Raw genomic sequence first — 19,105 nt, 5'->3', positions numbered from 1 at the left:
GTCTTTAACCGGGGGCTCCAGTGGCCAAGGGGAGCGGAGCCCATTGCTGGATTCTCGCCTTTTCCCGCTGTTCCCGTGGCTCGGGGGGCCCTGCCCTGCCGCCCTCACGGGCTGGGGGGAGGCAGCCGGGCCCGGTTCGGGAGAGCCCCCAGGGCTTTTTGTGCTGGGCAGGGCAGAGGGAGAACCCCCGGGCTGCGGCTGGAGCTGGGGGCGGGCAGCGCCGGAGGAAAGCCATGGACACACGGCCTTGGCACCCATTTCTCCTCTGCGTGCGCTTTGCAGTTTTCGTCCTGCCCCTCCAGCGTGGCCTGAACAGCCTGAGATCCTGACACAGCTCCGGCATGGCCTGGCCCAACTCCTGCAACTTCTGTGGGAGATTTTAACTTTCCCAATGCTCAGATAAGATTTACAGACTTTCCGTCCTTCTGTGGGTGAGAGGGAGCAGAACAGAAAGGATACACCAAAGTCAGTGAAGTAAAAGCTAAGTTTCTAAATGGAAGGAGAATGAGGAGATGCCATGAAGGTTGGCTGAAATCTTTTTGTAAGTTATAGGGGTGGACTGTACTACATGAAATAATTCCTTTAAACCATGAAAAAAAGAAAGACATGGGGGGTGCAGCAAGGTGTAAAGTGTTTGAAGAATCCTTTGCCCCAAGGAAAAGAAGGGGATCTCTGTTCCTGGGAATGAAGTATGAACAGAGAGAAGTGAGCTGAAGAGAACTTTTGCCTTTGAGTAGCTCATCCTTAAAGGTAATACCCCATGACTTTTTTAACACGGCCACAACTCAGTTCTGAAAAGACTGTAAAGTGGGAGCAAATTCATGATAGCAGATCCCTGGCGGCTGTTAATCATGAAAAAGTGGAGTCAAGAGAGAACTGGTGATTTCCTCTCTTGGTAAAAGATCCTTATAGCTAAACAAAAAGCAACTCCTCTCCCTGAAGTGAACTGAAAAATATTATTTAACTAAGGAATTGACTGAAGTGTCCCTGTTTGTTGTTAAGCTGTAACAAAGGGGGAAGGAGAACCCGGTCTGAAAATCTGTTCTGAATTTATTATTATTATTCTTTGTGTTGTTAATAAGTTTCTTTTTCTTTATTCCCTTTTTGAAGTTTTAGGCCTGCTTTACCTTTACTACTAACTCTATTTCACAATAGAAGGTAAATATATTACAATTGGCAAACCTTAAACTATTACATTCAGGTGGAACCTTCTTAACAACTGAGGTTTTTCCATGTTTGGTGCCTATTCAATTCAGTCCTTGAAATTAGTGGTAGGAGGATTGGGATAATGGTTTCCTGGCTTGTTTGCCTGTAGTTTGTACATGCTTGGACAATATTTTCATGCATCAGATGTCTAGTCAACCCAAGCAGCTGTTGCCAAGAGCTCAGTCATTAAAGTCTATGGTGATGTGTCCCTGTTACTTGTGAAGAAATGTCAGGAGGCTGCCCAGGAGACATGATTAGCCTGGCACAGGATACTGGTTACAGCAAAGAAATTAAATACATGAACATCCCCTCCCATGCCTCTTGCTCTACTGTTCTTTTAAAAGCTGGCTGACTTGTAAGGATTCACAGAACATCATCTGTTGAGCTTTTCCAATCAAACCTAATTTGTATTTATTTATTTCAGGGAGTCAAGAAGACACACTCCAGCCTTTTAAAAGCTCATTTAGTCCCAACAACTAGAAGATGCAGTTTAGGATACCTAATTCAAGATATCCAATATATTGACTAAGATTTTTAGACAAATTCCATTTGGACCGGCATGACAGACCCTACATCCTTCTCTCTGCCATTATTTCAACTTCTCTCTCTTGTAATGAGGTACACAATAGGTTTTTTTCATGCACTTCAAAAAGGACAGAATACATAAAGTATTTACCAGAGATAGAAATTAAATAAGCAGCATGAAAAGTATTCCACTTCCACTTTGAAGTTCTGGCCAAGCTTAGATAGGCGATAACACTACCATAAGAGAGACATCATTCTGTAATGTTACATGTATATGGAAAAAGCTATCTGTAGAGAAGATGAATCAAAATGCACCTGAAGTCAATAGCACACTCTCAGCATGAAAGCAGAGATGAAATTCGGCCTTTCATACTCGAAAGAAATAGAAGGCAAAGGAATTTACATTTCCAGTATATTGGCAATCATCCAACTTTAAGAACGTCTGCTTTCTATTCATCTCTATTCCCATGCGCCTGGTCAGGGAGGGCTGGACACCTGCCCTGGGTATGTCCATAGCTGGTGCTACACCTTCAGGACACCAGCACCAATCTCTGAAGAGTTGGCATATGTGGTTGGGTTTATAAAAGGGCTGCCTACTGCCTCTGGCTGCTCCAGTCCTAGCACTGCTCATCTGTGCTGTCCAAATATTCTTCTAACAGCATAACGCTCCTGCAAATATTTTTGCTAAGAAAATGAGCTACAAATTTCAGGCCGAGTGCTGCATTAATCATGGTTTAATCATTTCCCTTGAGTATGCTTTCCATAATGTGTGAGTAGCTCTTGCAGAATCACTGATAAAGGAACTTAGTTAATAAGGAAAAGATTCAGCTGTGAGATTCACTTAGTCTGGCTACCTGTTTTTCTTGATTAGTCACCTCTTTTGACATCTATTTTCCTCTTTTTGTGACAGCTGTCTCATTTTTTCTTTTGACATTCTCTTTTCTTTCTCCTCTTATTTACTTGTCTACCCCTTTCCCTTTCACCTAGTTCATAAATTTTTGTGTTGCACTTAGTTTTTTTTTGAAGATGTGCAAAAGACAAATACGTTTGAAATCCAGGTCTTAAGGGGAAAGACCCTGAGGCACAATTCTTATAACTCCTCACTGGTCTGGATTGCCTTAGATGCTTGTGTCCTCTGATTAAAAATTACACTGATAGTGCCCACTGAAGCTAAGTACTACTGAAATCCCCTTTTTTTATTCTATCAAGGTTAACAATCTCTGTTCTAAAAATTTTTGGCTTTATATTATCTTGGTCATATTCTCATGCTATTTAAGAGTAATAAGGATGGTCATTTCACTTCAGCAGTGTAGAACTACAGTTGTGTGTGTTGAAGCAACTGTACAGCACAGCCAAAGATGTAGTCATGGCTCCTGGGCAGGTGTCAGCCAGGTTCCATGTGAAGGGCCTGGAAACTCTCAATTTGCCTATGATTAGAAGCAATTTCTGCATTTAGTGATGCCTGGAGAGGCTACCTAGAAGAGAGACTAGACAGAGTTAAAGGAATAATGTAGGTATTTATTAAAAAAGGCCTTCAGAGGATACACCTTGGGCAGTACAAGAGCTTGGCCATGGCTACACCCAAGATGGATGATGGATCACATGTTTTCACAGTTTTATAAGTTTTGGTCCATTTACATATTGGGGTTAATTGGCCAATTACAGCTTCAGGTTATAAAGTCCCATCTTCCCAGATTGCTCTCCTCAATTCACTGTTGTTTATACTTTTTGGGCCTGAAGCTGCAACGGTGTCCTTGGTTCTCAGGCTGGAAAAGGATTGTTTTGTCTAACTAAACTGTGAAGAAAAACTGGTAACACTTAATATGAAATGTAGTTATATACTAATGTACTAGAGAATCTAGAAAATATGAAAGCTAAAACTTAAGGCATCATTAGAGAAAGCTGCTACCATTACAGCCATAATCTCTCGGCAGAACAGAACAACGCTTTTGCCAAAACTGTTATAATAGCTTTCACTAGATTAATTTCTTCAGCACCAAGAATTTGGTACTCCCAGCACCATGCTCTTCTCCGGAGAGGAGCGGGCAGGCGCCCCGGGCGCGGGGCGCGGCCGGCGGGAGCTGTCCGGTCAGCACCGCCCCGCCTCCGGCTGCTCTGAACCGGCCACACCTCCCCGCGGGTCGCTGTGAGGGGACTCCCGGGCCGCGCCAGCCCGGCCCGCGGGTGCAGTCGCGCCCGGGGTCGGGGCGGCCACAGCGATGCGGCTCCTGGTGCGGCGCTGCCTCCCGGAGGCCCGCACCGCTCCGGGACCGACCGCGCCTGCCGTGCTCGGAACACGGCTCGGGGTTTGAGCCAGCAGTGCCCTGGGGGCCAGGAGGGCCCACGGGATCCTGGGGTGGGTGCATCAGGGAGAGCATTGCCAGCAGGTCGGGGAGGGGATCCTGCCCCTCCACTCAGCCCTGGAGAGATGAGTGAATCAGGAGTGCTGTGTCCAGTTCTGGGCTCCTCAGGACAAGAGAGACATGGAGATCCTGGAGGGGGTCCAGTGGAGCACTGAAATATGATTAAGGGACTGGGGCATCTCTGACAAGGAAAAGCTGAGGAAGTTTGGCCTGTTCAGCGTCTACAAGAGAGGACCGAGATCATTAATGTGTATACATATCTAAAGGGGGGGGGGGGGCGGCGGCAAGAGGACGGAGCCTTCTGCAGTCTCCTCTCGGGATTGCTAAGCTTAGGACAAGAGGCAACGGGCAGGAACTGAAGCACAGGAAGTTCTACCTGAACATGAGGAAGAACTTCACTGTGCAGGTGACCGGTCAATGGAACAGACGGCCCAGAGCAGTTGTGGAGTCTCCCTCTCCGGAGATGTTCAAGAACGTTCTGGACGCAGTCCTGTGCCATGTGCTGTGGGCCGGCCTTGCTCGAGCCGGTGGGTCGGACCCGGTGACCCCCGCGGTCCCGTCCAGCCCGGCCCCCTCCAGCCTCCAGAGACTCTCGGGGGCGGGGCCCGCCCGCGGAGCCGCCGTGGGCGGTGCGCGGTGGCGCGGCGGGGCAGCAGCCAACCAGGAGCCCGCATGCAAATAATAGGCCCCGCCCCCCGCGCGCGGAGCGGGCGGGGCCCGCCGGTTGCCGTGGCGACGCGAGCGGCCGAGCCCCCGGGCGGCTCCCGGGGAGACCCCCCGCGCCGGGCGGGCCCGGGCGGCGGCCATGCCAGTGCGTGCGGCCGGTGCTGAGTCAGGAACGGGCACCCCCAAATCCCCCTCCGAGACCATGGAGGAGCTGGAACACACCTGCCCACAGCCGCGCATGGTGAGTCGGGCCCGGCCGCGGCCCGCCCGCTCGAGCCGCCCCGGGTGCTGCGGGGCCGCCGGGCCGGGGGCGAGGGAGGGAGCCCCCGGGGGGCCGGTGCCGCCTCACTGCGGGTCCCTTTGTGCGATGCTAGGGAAAGGGCGAGCGAAGGCTGTTCGAGGTGGGCTGGGCCGTGCCGTGCCGTGTCGTGTCGTGTCGGAACTCGGGGCAGTGCGGTGACAGCCAGGCACAATTCCCGGTCCACCCGTTAAAAACCCGGTTCCCCCGCGCTCCCGACGGGTCCGGGCGCTCCCGGGCACCGGCGCCGCTGCCGCATGTGTGCGGGTGGCGAGAGGCGTGTGGTGGCCAAGCCGTGTTACGATCTAAAAAGCTGCCTGTGGGAACCCAGTAGTGAATGCAGAGGAGCGGCCCGCGCTCCAAGGAGCCGGCGGCGGGGAGCGACGGCCGGTCCCAGCCTCTCCCGGTGCTGCTCCCGCCGGGAGTGGCAGCTCCCGGGAGCTCCTCAGTGACCGCCTAGCCCCGCTCTCCTCTGCGGGCCGGCTCTAGGTCGGATTACTGCGCCCAGGAATGGCAAATTTCTCTTTTCTCAACTTCCAAGAGTCCGAGGAGGAGTTGCCCGTTCGATTCAGGATGCGTAAGGCAGAAGAGAGTCTCGGAGAACTGCGGTTTTTGGGGGGACAGGACAATGAGGATGGGCCGGGAGAGCGATTCTTAAAATAACTCCTCTGATGTTCTGTGCTTCAAGACTCCCTCATACCGTGTAGGCCACTTTACAAGACTGCTGTACTCCAAGAGTAGAGGTTCTGAGGGCTGTCCTTCTTTTCATGTGCTCATTTAAAATATTTTGAGTGTTTCCTTGCTTCTTATTTAAATCTGCTATTATTCCTACCAGGAAAGATCTCTCCTTACCCCAGCATGGTGTACACCACTGGCAAGGCGGTAGAAAGTTAATAACAGCAGTACATATATGCAATTGCAGAATTGTGGAGGCAGTGTCAAGATGTGAAAATGCATGATGTATGCAAACAGTTTAGTCCTGGAAATTAGATCATTTAACACCAGAGTTCAGTTGCAGTGTTAATTAAAACATATTTAAACATCAAACTTCAGTAATTAAATTCAGCACTATAGTTGAGACATTGTTCTGATATGACAAGAAATAGCAACAGTCATTGGAGCTGACCTAAATGTTTTCTTCTTGCTTATGTTATAATTAGATTCAGCTTTAAAGAAGACTGTTAATTTGTTCATGGAAAGCTTTTGGAGCTGTTTTAATAGGGAAAGTTAGCTCAGGTAGTTACTGCAGTGTGTTCGTACAGGCTGTCTTAGAGTCTTCTGTCAAAAGCTCAGATGTAACAACCTGTTTGAATATATTACTCTATGTAGTCTGACGTTTTAAAAGATTTTAAAGAAAAAGTGACATTATGATACCAGTATTTACAGTATCATTCATGCTGGTATAATTTCTGTAGAAATTAAGGTGACAGTACATGAATGAAACAGAAATTCATTACAATGTTTTGGGTCTTCCTGAGTACCAATAATGGTACTCTCCAATAATGGAGACATTTTAAATAAGTTATTTGTGGAAAGTATGCCCTTACAAAGTGATATCTTGTCAGTCATCAGATCTGTGTTATCTTCAGGCTAAAGAAAAAGTTGTCTGGTGAAGTATAATGCAATACACTGAACTCAGAGCATAGAGAGTGAGGCAAACAAGTGTAGTGAAGCAGTGCCTGAAGTGAGAAAAATTAAGGGCAGGTGTTCTGAAGAGTTAAAATGAATCACCCCTTGACAGACAGTCTAATAACATGGTCATCAAGTTCCTATCAGATAATTATTAAGATCTTCAGTACTTGGTCTGATCTCATCCTTTGAAGGCAGCATGTGCAGTGGTGGGCCAGTAACCTTTTCACCTGGATTATTAGTGTAAAGGAAAGAGGGTGACCCTCTAGGTGACATTTTAGTATTGTTTGGACCTCAGGATGGCTTTGGTACCTCAGGATGATATAGCTGGTAGCAAGTTTGTGATATTTACAGATGACTTTTTAATGCTGTTCATTGGTTCTCACATATGTCTAAAATTAATTATCTGGGATTTCAGGTTATATATAGGCTAAGTTGTAGGAAGCAGTTTTTCTTGAGAAATCACCTGAAATTTTAGAAGGTGAAAAGGAGTTGGTTCTTTTCTGAAACTGTTGTTGTCTTTTTCACTGAAACAAGAATTACTTCTTTAAAGCCTTAAAACTGTGAATATTTTTAATGGGTATCTGCCATTAGACCTCTGATTTTAGGCTATGAAGTCTGCTAGTTTGTCAGGAACTGTCACATTAGGACTCAGGAACCTGTGTCCTTCGGAGATCAGGAAATCAAGGGACATGGAAGGCAATTCTAGGGTAAGCTTCAATGTGTATTGAAACCTGATGTTTTCCAGTGCATGGTACTGTTGTAATTATAAATTGCCATTATTTTCCCCCCAAGACACTCTGTCCATTTTCTTAACCAGCAAAAGCATTAATGAGCATTTGTGTTGCTTTAGTCAATTCCTCTGCTCCCTCTCTGACTTAATCTTTGCCTTCTCTATGTTCTCAACTTCCATGTATCTTAATGCCAGGAAAATGTCACTGAGTGACCCCATGTGTCTTGGTCTCAATACACTACAGAGAAATAAACCCATCAGAGTCACAGATTTTATCCACAGTGGTGATTTTAGGACTTTTGTAGTCAAGGAAAAAACCCTCACAAATGGCATTTCTCCAATCCTGGTTTGCATTCTTTTGCATTTATCTCTTTTCTTATCGGGACCAAACTACTGTGTTCAGTTACTTTCTCATCTGCTGTGGTCCCATTAATAATTTTAAGCCTCAGAATACCCATGGTTTGGTCATGGGGGCCTCCACTGTTTGGGATAAACATGACCTCTGGTCATATCATGCCACACATTGATGGTATTGCAGTTGTTCCTGGCTAACTTTCAGTAAGCTGCAGAGTGCTGCTGGGCTGTGGATCTCAGCCTGGGAATCCTGCCCTTAGGGTTTGCCCATGTAATCAGTACTAAAAAGGAAAGCTCTTAGTTTAACTAAGAGATACCATAGCAGAAAATACCAAAGAGGAAACACAAAACCTTATGAGATTATTTGCTTATTTTTTTATAATATAGTTATGTCACTTGGGATCAATAGTTTGGTTTTGGTCCCAGGTGTGTGTTGCTCCTTTGAAGGACTGCTGTGTCCTTTGAAAATTACCAGTCCTCACCTGAAAGAAACAAACAGGCATTTCAACACACTTTGTTTGGGAAGACAATTCCATCCGACATCTTTCATAAAAGAAAACAATGGCAGTTTTAAAGGACAGTGCTGCAAATAAAGCAAACCCAAATGCACAATGAAAGTTATTTGAAAACAAACTTCAGAATGTACTGGTTGGCACTGTACTTCATCTTTCCCTTGAACAACACACTGAGAGCTTCTTTTCCTTGTATTTCATGGCTCTGTCATGCAGGGCAATGCAACATATATTTCCATCACAGTACTTAATTTAAGAAACCAGGTAAGATAACCCACCTGAACTAGCTGGGGTGAACTACAGGGGAGGAGAAGAAGCAGATGGGTAGGTAGGTATGTGGTTGGTTTGGCCTGTGCTCACAGGCATATCAGTGGGTAGAGGGCAAGGCTGGAGGAATTAAGCAGCTGTTTTCATTAATTTAAAGTGAATCTATCTTTAAGATGATCTAAAAAAGCAGGTAAGTGCTTTTTGTTCTGTCTGCTCTGCCCTAGGCAGTGCTATCCCCAAAATACTGGGTTGTTCAAGGGTATGTGACATCTTATACTGCCCTTGGATGTCTGTTCTCAGGCAGCTGAAGCTGTGGCTGGATCTCATTTCTTGTACAGAAAGTGATGTTGGGGCCCTGTGTGGAAGTACCCAAATAGTTTACTGGGGGCTTTTTTCCCTCATCATTGCAAGGACAGACTAGCTGGACACTTTGTCTATCCATATGGCAGATAAAACAAGTTCTGCCAAGGCACTGCAAGTGTTGTGGACATTTGAGGTTCACCCTTGCAATCCCAGCACTGCTTCAAAGCCTACATTTGCTTCTGTAGTGTTGTGAGATTCAGAGGCTACAGGCTTTTACAGGTCAATAGGAATCAGGTATTAAGTATCTTGGGGCCACTGAATTCACAGTACTTGGAGAATGAGACTCAAGTACAACTGAATATGACAGAGCTCACATGATTTTAGGTATCTGATGCTTGGGCCATTTTGTTTTCTTGATTTTTTTATAAAAAATGAGAGCACATGAATTAAATTTTTCACAGTTATTCAAGTACATTTGGAAAACACTTGGTATTTTTTTATTTTATTGAAGAGTAGAGGGCAGCATTTTAGTGTTTGCACACACTGGAGCTGTGTAATGGTTCAAGGAGTCACTCTATTTCGTTGGACAGTTTCTTGTTGCTGCTGTTAAGCAATGATCTCGAACACAAAATTTGAAATAAGGAAATAAGGGAAGTGTGAATGCCTTGAATACCTGTATTTTCATCCCTTCATATTTACAGAGAACGTTTTAAGAGGTTCTGATGCAACCCCTAGAATCATTTCAGTATTTTATTTCCATGAGCTTTCATAGATGTTGATATTAATCTTTCCTATATGACTGGAAGGGAGTTTTAATCAGAGGAGCCAATTATTAATGTAAGGGGGATTTATTGTGCTTAAAAAGTGTCCCGTGCATCTGTTTCTCTCTCACGTGATGTTATGACAGGGGGTCTGCCATCTGTTTACTTCAATGTGGAATTAAGCATAAATAAATATGTAAATAGCCTTACATTTAAGGAACCCAAAATTACTTTATTTGACTAAATATTTATTTGGTCCTTTAGAAGTTTGGGTTTTGCTCTGGATTAATTTTCATCAGTGTTGGCTACTATATAAAACCACAAACCCATAAAAATGTGCCAGGTGAGGTTTGTGCTTGGGGACATGTAGCAATTTTTGCTGCACTTAATAAAAATTAAATTGCCCACAGACATGAAAAATGTGGTTAGATTTCCTCTTCTTACATCAGAGGACATGCAGTTTATATATGTCCTGAAATGTCACCCCAGGACATGCAGTTTCTGCAAAAACACATGGCAGTACATATTTTTTCAGATACACAGAACTACAGATATCTTTTCAGGAATGAGAAATGACCCATAAACACGGGGAGAAAACATTGCATTCTATATATTGCATTCTGTCCTTGCAAATGCAATGGTATTTTAGAAATAGGTTTTATTAGGAGAATATTACCAACTTCTTAAACTGTGCTGTTGTCGTTACTACAGAGGTTTGTATTAGATCTTTAAAAAGGAGTGGAAAAACATTGTAAATAGATTTTCTCAGCTCCCTCCTCAGGAACATAGGCAGCGTTATAATATAACATATGTATAAAATGTAAAAAGAACTCAGCACATGAGTGGATGTGAAGCAGAAGAAATACAGAATTAGGAGGCAAATACTGTCTACACAGGCAAGAGTATGTGTAGTGTATACTCACACATCCACAATCCTGCACAAACATTGAGTACAACCATAACTGTCTATCCCAGTGTGTCCTTTGTTTCCGTGTAATCTGCTTTCCTGTTTTACATAAATATAAACAGATGGTATAAGGTGAAAACCTCTTGAGAAAGACACTGGATGAATCAGGGATCTTGTGAAGAAGCCTGTCGGCTTCCCTGTGGGGAAATTGATCTTCCCAGAGTTTTTCTGCTGACAGCTGAGGGACTGCAGAATATGTCTCCAGTGGAGGAGGAAAAAAAAAAAGGTTTGGCTTTTTTTTGCTTCTTCATAGCTCTGTTACTGAGTAATGGTTTATACAAAATGCTGTCCTCCGTCTGACATGAAGTAATTGATAAATGTAAAGTATCTCTGTAAAGAAGCACATGTAGAGATTGATTATTGGGTCAAATTCACACAATAGTTTAGCTGAGGTGATATATTACTGATACATAGACAGATATATAACTATATAACTGAGTTGCTTTCAGAAGATTAATGCAGAGTTGGGTTCTTTCAGCCACATATCGGGTGAATTTGCAGATGACACTATGTGGGATGGGAGCATTGATCTGCTTGAGGGTAGAAGGATCTACAGAGAGACCTTCACAGACTCAATCAGTGGTCTGAGGACAGTTGCAGGAGCTCAATAAGGGAAAGTGCCTGTCCTGCACTTGGGTCACAGCAACTCCATGCAACATTACGAGCTGGGGGAGGAGTCACTTGAGAGCTGCCCAGCAGAAAAGAACCTCGGGTTGCTGGTCACCAGCCAACTGACCTTGAGCCAGTGAGTGCCCAGGTGGCCAAGAAGGCCAATGGCACCTCGCCTGTATCAGTAACAGTGGGGGCAGCAGGACTGGGGCTGTGATTCGCATCCTTACTCATCATTGGTGAGGCCACACCTTGAGTACTGTATCCAGTTCTGGGCCCCTCACTTCAGAAAAGATACTGAGGTGCTGGAGTGTATCCAGAGAAAAGCAGCAAGGGTTGTGAAAGATCTGGAATGAGTCCTGGGAGGAATGGTTGAGGGAGCTGGGTTTGTGTAGTCTTGCTGAGGCTCAGGGAGAAGCTCATTGCTCTCTACAACTGCCTGAAAGGAGGGTGTAGTGAGGTGGGAGCTGGTCTCTTCTGCTATGCCTGCAGTGAGTGGACCAGAGGAAATGGCCTTAAGATAGACAGAGGAGACTCACTTTAGATATTGCAAAATTTTTTTTCAGCGTTAGGGTGGTCAGACATTGGAATAGATTGCCATGGGATGTATGGAGTCAGCATCCTTGGAGGTGATCAAGAGGCATCTGGGTGTGGTGTTGGGTGATGTGTTTTGGTGTTTTTGGGGTTACAGTGCTAGTGCTGGGTTGACAGTTGGGCTGGATGATCTTAAACCTCTTTTCCAACCTTTATGATTCTGTGATGCTATACAGTAATGTACAAGTAAAAGAAATGTGTAACAGGCATTCAAAACACAGGAGCTGATATCATCACCACTGAATTGATCAGTAAAACAACAGAGGCATTAGAGCAGTGGTTACACAGTTTTGGTCTGTTGACCATGGCCAACCTTCAGCATTACTCCTCGGCCAGCAAGCACTTGCCTCTGGGCATTGCATTGAAATGTCCCACAGCCAGTTTGGTTCTTGGTGATGGTGTCTGCAGGCTGATGATTGGCAACTGGTGCCCCTTTGAAGAAGTCACAAGCTTCTTTATCTAGGGATGCTGTGTATCACTCCTCAGTGCTGGGATATCTGACAGTTTTCCTGTCTGTAGCCATCAGGACAGGAGAACATCCAGGCTCACAGACTGCACAGTGCCCTGCTTTCAGTGGGTCCTGCCTGGACCACTGGCATGCAGAGCTCCTTCCAGCTGTCCCAGGGGAGCAGGCTCACATGGATGTGTTGCCAAGGGCTGCATTTCACTTCCAGCTGGTGTTCATGGAGGTTAAGGTGCTTCATTGGCAGCTCTTTCACTTGAACTCTTCTTGACTTGGGGCCCATTCTACCTCTAGGATAGTTTTGTTTTCTAAGTAATGTGTTCCAGTTCAGTCAGAAGTTATGGCTGTCATGCAGGAATCTTGTCACAAAATTCTTTGGCCTTTTGCAAATATTAGACTAGATTACATAATAGTTGTTTTAGTTTCATAATCTGTGAATCTCTACATATATACATGATTATGCTTTTGAAAAGGCAGTGGAAGCTGCTTTTCTTCTGCAGTATCTTCAACTTATAATTGCATCTTGTATTTAATAATTACTGACTTAATACTAATGATGAGCAAAGTATATTTGATGGAAGATAAAGCGCACAAAGAGTAACAAAGATAATTTGAAATGCTTGCAAACAGAATGCTGAAGTTATTGTTCTTGTAAGGTTACTTTTCTCTATTTTTAGTTTACATCCACCTCCCTGGGTCAGCAGAATTGTGAGACAACAGGCTAGACTATTTTTTAATACTGGCATCGATATTAGAGCTGTTTGTAAAAAGTTTACCAGGAGACAACCAGTAACATTCAATGACAGCCTAAATGCTCATAAATTTACCTGTTTGGGTCAAGATTGTTGACCCAAACCAGGTAGGAGACAGCATGGTTTTCCTTTTTGACAATGTTTGCTCCCTGAACCTCTAAGAGAAGACCTTGGTAGTCCTTAACACAGCCTTTTCACTTACAGAAAGTGTTCATACCTCAGAAACTTGGCACATACTTTGCAATAGTTTTGATAGTTTTTTTTCTTAAATATTCCTTGAAACTGATGTCAGTGTTTCCTGCTTTGTAATTATTGTTTCCCAACATCAGGAGCAGGTTGCCAAAATAATCATTCCTCATACAAGTAGACCTTAGCTACGTGATTTGTTCCAGTGAAATCACTTATCTGTTTTAAATACTGCCTCTGAGACAAAAGGTGGCTACAGCATCAGAGCTCCCACAGAATTTCCCTGCCAGTTTGATTTTTTCATAAGCACAGGCCCAGCCTGCTTTATCAAGTGTTGCCTCTGTAGCTGTACCAGTTCATTATCTGAATTTCAGTGACCTTTGTTGACAGCAAAATCTTAGATGACAATACCACTTTACCAAGAGGTGGAGAGAAGGTACTGTTGCATGAATTAACAAAAAAGAAAAAAAAAGGCAGTAGCTCCTTCCATTAGCTGTGTTTCCTACAGTCACCCTGCAGGCAGAGTTACAAAGGCAGGTGCACTATGGCTGGGATGGATCTATATTTGCCTGCTTAAAAGAATGTTTCTGTCTTCCTTGCTGCTGTGTAAAAAACCCAGCCCAACTACCAAACATACAGAAAGCAAGAAACAATAGCAAAACAGGCTGTAAACAAAGGTGTGGGGGTGCTTGTGGTTTTGACTTGTTATTTCAGTGGTAGGACTCCCTCTACAAATCACCAGCAACTTTCCTTTTAATCATTAGAAACACAAAAAGGAGTGTTTATCTTATGCCTAGGAGTCAAATGGCTAAAGTAGCCTAAGAGACTGTAAAGAGTGATAATAAAAAGGAAGCATCAAGATACTCCTGAAAATAAGGTGCTTGTAGCTGTCATGTAGGGTTTCTTCTTGAAATGTCCTGGCCCCAGGGCCAGCTCCAGGCTGTCAACCACACTGTGCTCTCTTCTCTGGGCTACTGTCTCACCAAACAGAGCTATGGATTACAAAGATGTTGCTGGTGCATATGGAGCTGTGAGGTGATTGCTGGGAAAGCCCCCATTATCTACCTTCTATCTTTTAATGTCTTGAAGTTTATTGAACACCATTCAGTTCTTTTGCAAATTTCCTAGAAAGCAAGTAAAACACTATTTAAACTTCTCATAGAATTAACAGCTTCTAATATGCAAGAGTTACTAAAAATCATGGTTTCCCATACTTTGATTTTACTGAATGCTGTGTCTTCATTTCAAGGAAACAGGACTCTTATTGCAAGAGCTTTTTATCATCTTCTGAAGTAAATATAATTAATGAAGTCCTACTATTACAATGACTACTCCATTTGTGACATGTGATAAGCTTTCACATATTACTACAGGATGGTGCAGGCCTCAGGAGCTTACCTTGGTCCAAAATACAAGGCTAATTTCACTTGCTTGACTAATTGCAAAATGTAAATGCCTAGAATATAAGGAAGGCAGAGATGAAGGGAAAAAAATCTATCAGAGAAAGACAAAAGTACAAAATCTTGTCTAACCATCTGATAATTGGCAAAACTATAGCAAACTTCCAAAAGAACTTCAGTGGATTAACCAAAATGAAAAAGCTGCTATATTAATTACTTGCTGTTTTCTCACAATTCTGATTATTGCGGTCAAGAAACTGTAAAGAATACAAGTAATTGTATACAAACTGAAAAGGTTTGATAAATGATTTCTGGGTTTTAATAATTTCTTGAAATATTTTTTCTTATGGGCTTATATACAAACCAAATGGTCTCATTTTGCTCATGTTTTTGTTAAGCTTAGCAATAATTTTTCTAGGACAGATAAAACAGTAGTGAGTAGTCATTTGGAAGCTATTACTATAAATTTCCTTTGCTCTGTCAGCACATGGTGTTTATGCTTTTCTCTGACATTTTGACAGAATATGGCTGATTTTAATCTATTGCATTTGATGTATTTTCATATCCAGTAACTGAGAGGTAAGAGAGTAAAGGAAATATTGACAGGTCTGGTTCTAAACCCTGATCTCTGAAGTGAACTTTAATGATGAACATTTATAAAAGCTGGACGAATGAGAAGGTAATAGAGGTTGTTCATCATTGAGCAGAGACTGAAAGAAAAATCTCAGTGTTGCAAAGGTGGTTACATGGATGAAAAGCACCACTGTGTTTGCCTGGGGGGAAAAAGAGATATCTTCCTGCAAACCAGGCCTATTTTCTTCAAATAACCTCTGAGGAAACAACCTCTGCCAAGCTAGAAGCTGATTACCAGTTGCAGGCCTCAGACCATAGCCATTATTGTTTTAACATTTCTGCCTTCCTCTTTATCTCAGCAGGAGCCAGGCTGTATGGGCTGCTGTGTAACTTGACCTTGCTTGGAGCAAAAAGACAGTATTTAGAAAATAAAGGAAAGAGCTGGCACTGTATGATTATGTGTAATGTTCTACACTGTGCAGCATGGGTGGCCTGATGAACAGTCTCCCTCTATGAAACCCAGACAGAAACTTGGGCTTGGTCATAATTTCTCCTGTTTTATCCTTGTCTGTGCAGAGATGCTGTGATTTTCATCATGAAGATGCTAATGATGATAATTTCCTTTAATGTTTGAGAGTATGGGAAAGAAAATTAAAAAAGAAAAATGGAAAGGAAAAAAAGGAAACCTACGTAAAATTGCATTACTTGCAGTAAACAAAATGAATAGCAAATCCGCAGAAAGAACTGGATATGAATCTTTAAGTCTTTGTTGTTTTACTACTGTCCTCTGAGCTTTCCATGCAACAAACCAGTGAGCCCAGAGATCAGCATCAATTAGGCATAACATGCCCTAAAATGTCTCAGGGAAGCTAAAGTGCTAAATGCTCAGTGACTAATCATTCAGCAACAAAAATCTGAAAAAAACAGTGTGAAGGCAAAAAGGGGTGCTGTTATGATCACTCATGGGTACACCAACTCCTGTGGGAAGTGTACATCAAGTGGTCACTGTCAAAACACAACCAGACCACGGCTGCATGGCCATGTACTCCCAGTGAAATCAGGGTGGAGGCAAAGTGACAGATTTCCTTCAGGTTTTCTCAACCACCACTTCATCTCAAAAACAAAGTAAACCAAAACTCAGCTATGTTTTTGTAAAGATTTCAAGCCAAAAGCTATAGAAGCATGCTTTTTTCCCATCAGACCATATGGCAGGTAATAAATATCTGAGGGTCTGATGGCTGATAACTTCCTACATAGACATGGGCAGAAAATACAAATTCAGTAATCAAGTTTCCTGACAGATAATGCCACGTCAGTCTTCACACATCCTCACACTGTCTCATATATCTTTAGGTTATAAGCTCCTCAGAGCAAGTACCCCTGTGGTACTCTGTCACAGTTACAGTATTTTAGCACTGTTACAGAATGTGTTAGACGCAAAAGGAGTTGCTGCTCAGTCAGATCTTGTGAAATGGGACTTAAGGTTGCATCCTTGCCTTTGTTTTGAATGGCTCCTCACAATTATAGGAAATTCTGACTAAAGCCACAACCAAACTACCTGTACTCCCAATTATCTTTACTGGTGCCAGTGGCAGGAAAGGGCGCTTGTTAAGAGGTGGCTCATTTGCAGCTTTCTAAGTCCCAAATAGTTTTTCTAGCTGTTACTTACAGGTATCAGAATACATTTTTCTTGGGCCTTTGGAGTCACTGAGAAGGGTTAAGCTGCTCACACCATCCAACCTGACTTTGTTCTGCAAACAGAAAAATTGTGTGCTTTCACTCATCTCAAAGATAACCAAGCTTCTTTAACAGAGACAAAGAATTCAGTTACATGACATGTTTAAAAAGCTTTATTTTCCTCACCATTCTACCTAGTGTTAATTGTGTGTGTTCAGGGGCAACCGAAAAGCAGAAATCCCCAGAGAACAAACCAGCATGAAGTCTGGTTACAGCAGTCTGCCACAATTAAATGGCTCATCTATAACTACTTGGTGGTGAAAATAAATTTACTTTCTTTGTGCTTTTTCCTCCTTCCAGACTCTGACAGCACCTGCTCCATTTGCAGATGAAACAAGCTGTCAGTGCCAAGCACCCCATGAGAAGTTAACCATTGCACAAGCCCGCCTGGGAACACCAGGTACGTGGAGAGAGCTACATGCACAGGCTTCTTCCATATAAACATCAGTTAATGCTGACTTGTGCCTTTTACTCAAAAGTTAAAGCAAAAGTCTGATGTCTGGTGCTATCATGCAATGGAGAAGAAACCAGCAACTACAGAGCCATGATGTTCTGTTGGAGAAACAGCAAGAGAAAACGTTTAAAGTTAGAGTTTGATGTTTTTGTGGATGTTGGTTGAAAGGAAGGCTTGCTAGCCCACTCCAGCCAGCCTGAAAATTGTTGTTATGTGGTAGCTAGCTCCTGAATTCTCATCTCATACTGCCTCTGTATGCTGGAAAACTCTTCTTTCACTGATGTTCCTGTTGATCACATCAGACCTTCAGTGGCCTTAAAGGTTACTTGCTAATTTCTTTATCTGGGCATCTGTGACCGGACTGGGGAAGCAGGATGATTTCACATGGAGTTCCAAATGCATCCTTCATCCCCCCCCTATTTCAAGAGGTTATTTTTAAAAAGTATCTGTTTACTTACTCTGCTTATTTAAAATAAGCTTTTAAAAAGTATGTACACATTATAGAAGCAAGCTGCAGCTTTCCATTCAGCTGTGCAAGGAACACTGTTCTCCCATGGACCTTTGGGTGTCCTGACTGCAGAGACATCTCTCTGCTGTCACTGAAACACAGTCCATTGAGGTTTGAGCTCTATTGCTTTCATCTCACTATGCTTTTGCTTGGATGTGGCTAAGCATGTCATTTGAAAAGGCAGGTCGTTTTTCAGTCTGGAGGCTGCTGCTGAAGATGCTGTACAGGAAGAGTTGTAAGGGTGATAGCATGAGAAAAAGAATTTACAGGTTCATTAGAGAGAAGAACTTAGGTAAAGTCTGGAAAAAGTGAAGTAAAATGTTTACATAGAAGAGGTAAGCAATAGATTTTTACAGCAGTAAGCTGTGGAAAAAGTCAAGGCAAGAGGGGAGGAAAGGGAGATGATGGGAAAAAATCCATAAGGCATATCTGATTAGAAAGGCAGAGAGAAAAGAACAAGACATATGGTGGAACTCTGAATGAGGCAGGAAGATGACATTTTTGCTAAATTAGAATATGGGGATGATGGATGATATTAAATAGGGTAAGTCTGAGGGACAACAGCAGAGAGTACAAAGAACAAGTGATGTGCAGTATCAAAAGCTGCAGGTTCACCTGTGATGCTTTTGAATATCAGAACTGGGGTAAATCTCTGCAATCATCTGACCTGGGAACAAAGTGCCATCCACTAGAATTAAGTGCAGCTTGTTTGGAATCTGAAAAATCACTGTTGTGTTTCTTTCTCTACAGTTGACAGACCTGTCAGAGTATATGCAGATGGAATATTTGACCTCTTCCACGCTGGCCATGCTAGAGCTCTTATGCAAGCCAAAACTCTATTCCCAAATAGCTACTTATTAGTAGGAGGTAAGATCAGAGTTATTTATTGCACTGGATTTTTGCTTCTGTGCTTTACTACCAGAGAGTTATTGCTGTGCTCCCATCCCCAGCTGTTTGTACGCTATGACTGCTACTTTCACTCAGGGGCTTTCTAGAGGTGATTTGCCTTGAATTACATTTTACAATTGCATCAATTAAAGCAAAAGTCAAATTCTGCCCTCAGCAGTGCAGGCACAATTCCCATTGTAGTTAAAGCAGGTGCCTGCATGGCTCTGAGCTTAAAATAGCTCCATATGAATAATTTACCTTTTTCAGTTATTTGCTCAAAAGTGTTCAAAGATGATGATGAGTGAATGAGAACAACCATTATTTATTTCTGGCTCATTGGTCACTTTGCCCACTAGG

General features: G+C 43.2%; 1 protein-coding gene across 1 annotated transcript in view; it reads left to right on the top strand.

Annotated features, from left to right (window-relative positions):
• Positions 1–4,899: 4,899 nt before the first annotated feature.
• The window catches only part of PCYT1B (phosphate cytidylyltransferase 1B, choline), a 28,853-nt gene continuing 14,647 nt past the window's right edge, over positions 4,900–19,105 (top strand). Inside the window, exons 1-3 of the mRNA XM_062515159.1 lie at positions 4,900–5,001; positions 17,199–17,298; positions 18,611–18,727. Of these exons, the coding sequence (XP_062371143.1) occupies positions 4,900–5,001; positions 17,199–17,298; positions 18,611–18,727 (319 nt within the window). The remainder of the gene's footprint in view (positions 5,002–17,198; positions 17,299–18,610; positions 18,728–19,105) is intronic.

Source organism: Cinclus cinclus, chromosome 2, assembly GCF_963662255.1.
Source record: "Cinclus cinclus chromosome 2, bCinCin1.1, whole genome shotgun sequence".
Taxonomy (NCBI): domain Eukaryota; kingdom Metazoa; phylum Chordata; class Aves; order Passeriformes; family Cinclidae; genus Cinclus; species Cinclus cinclus.
Note: the sequence above shows the minus strand (reverse complement) of the source record. Positions and strands in the feature narration are given on the sequence as shown.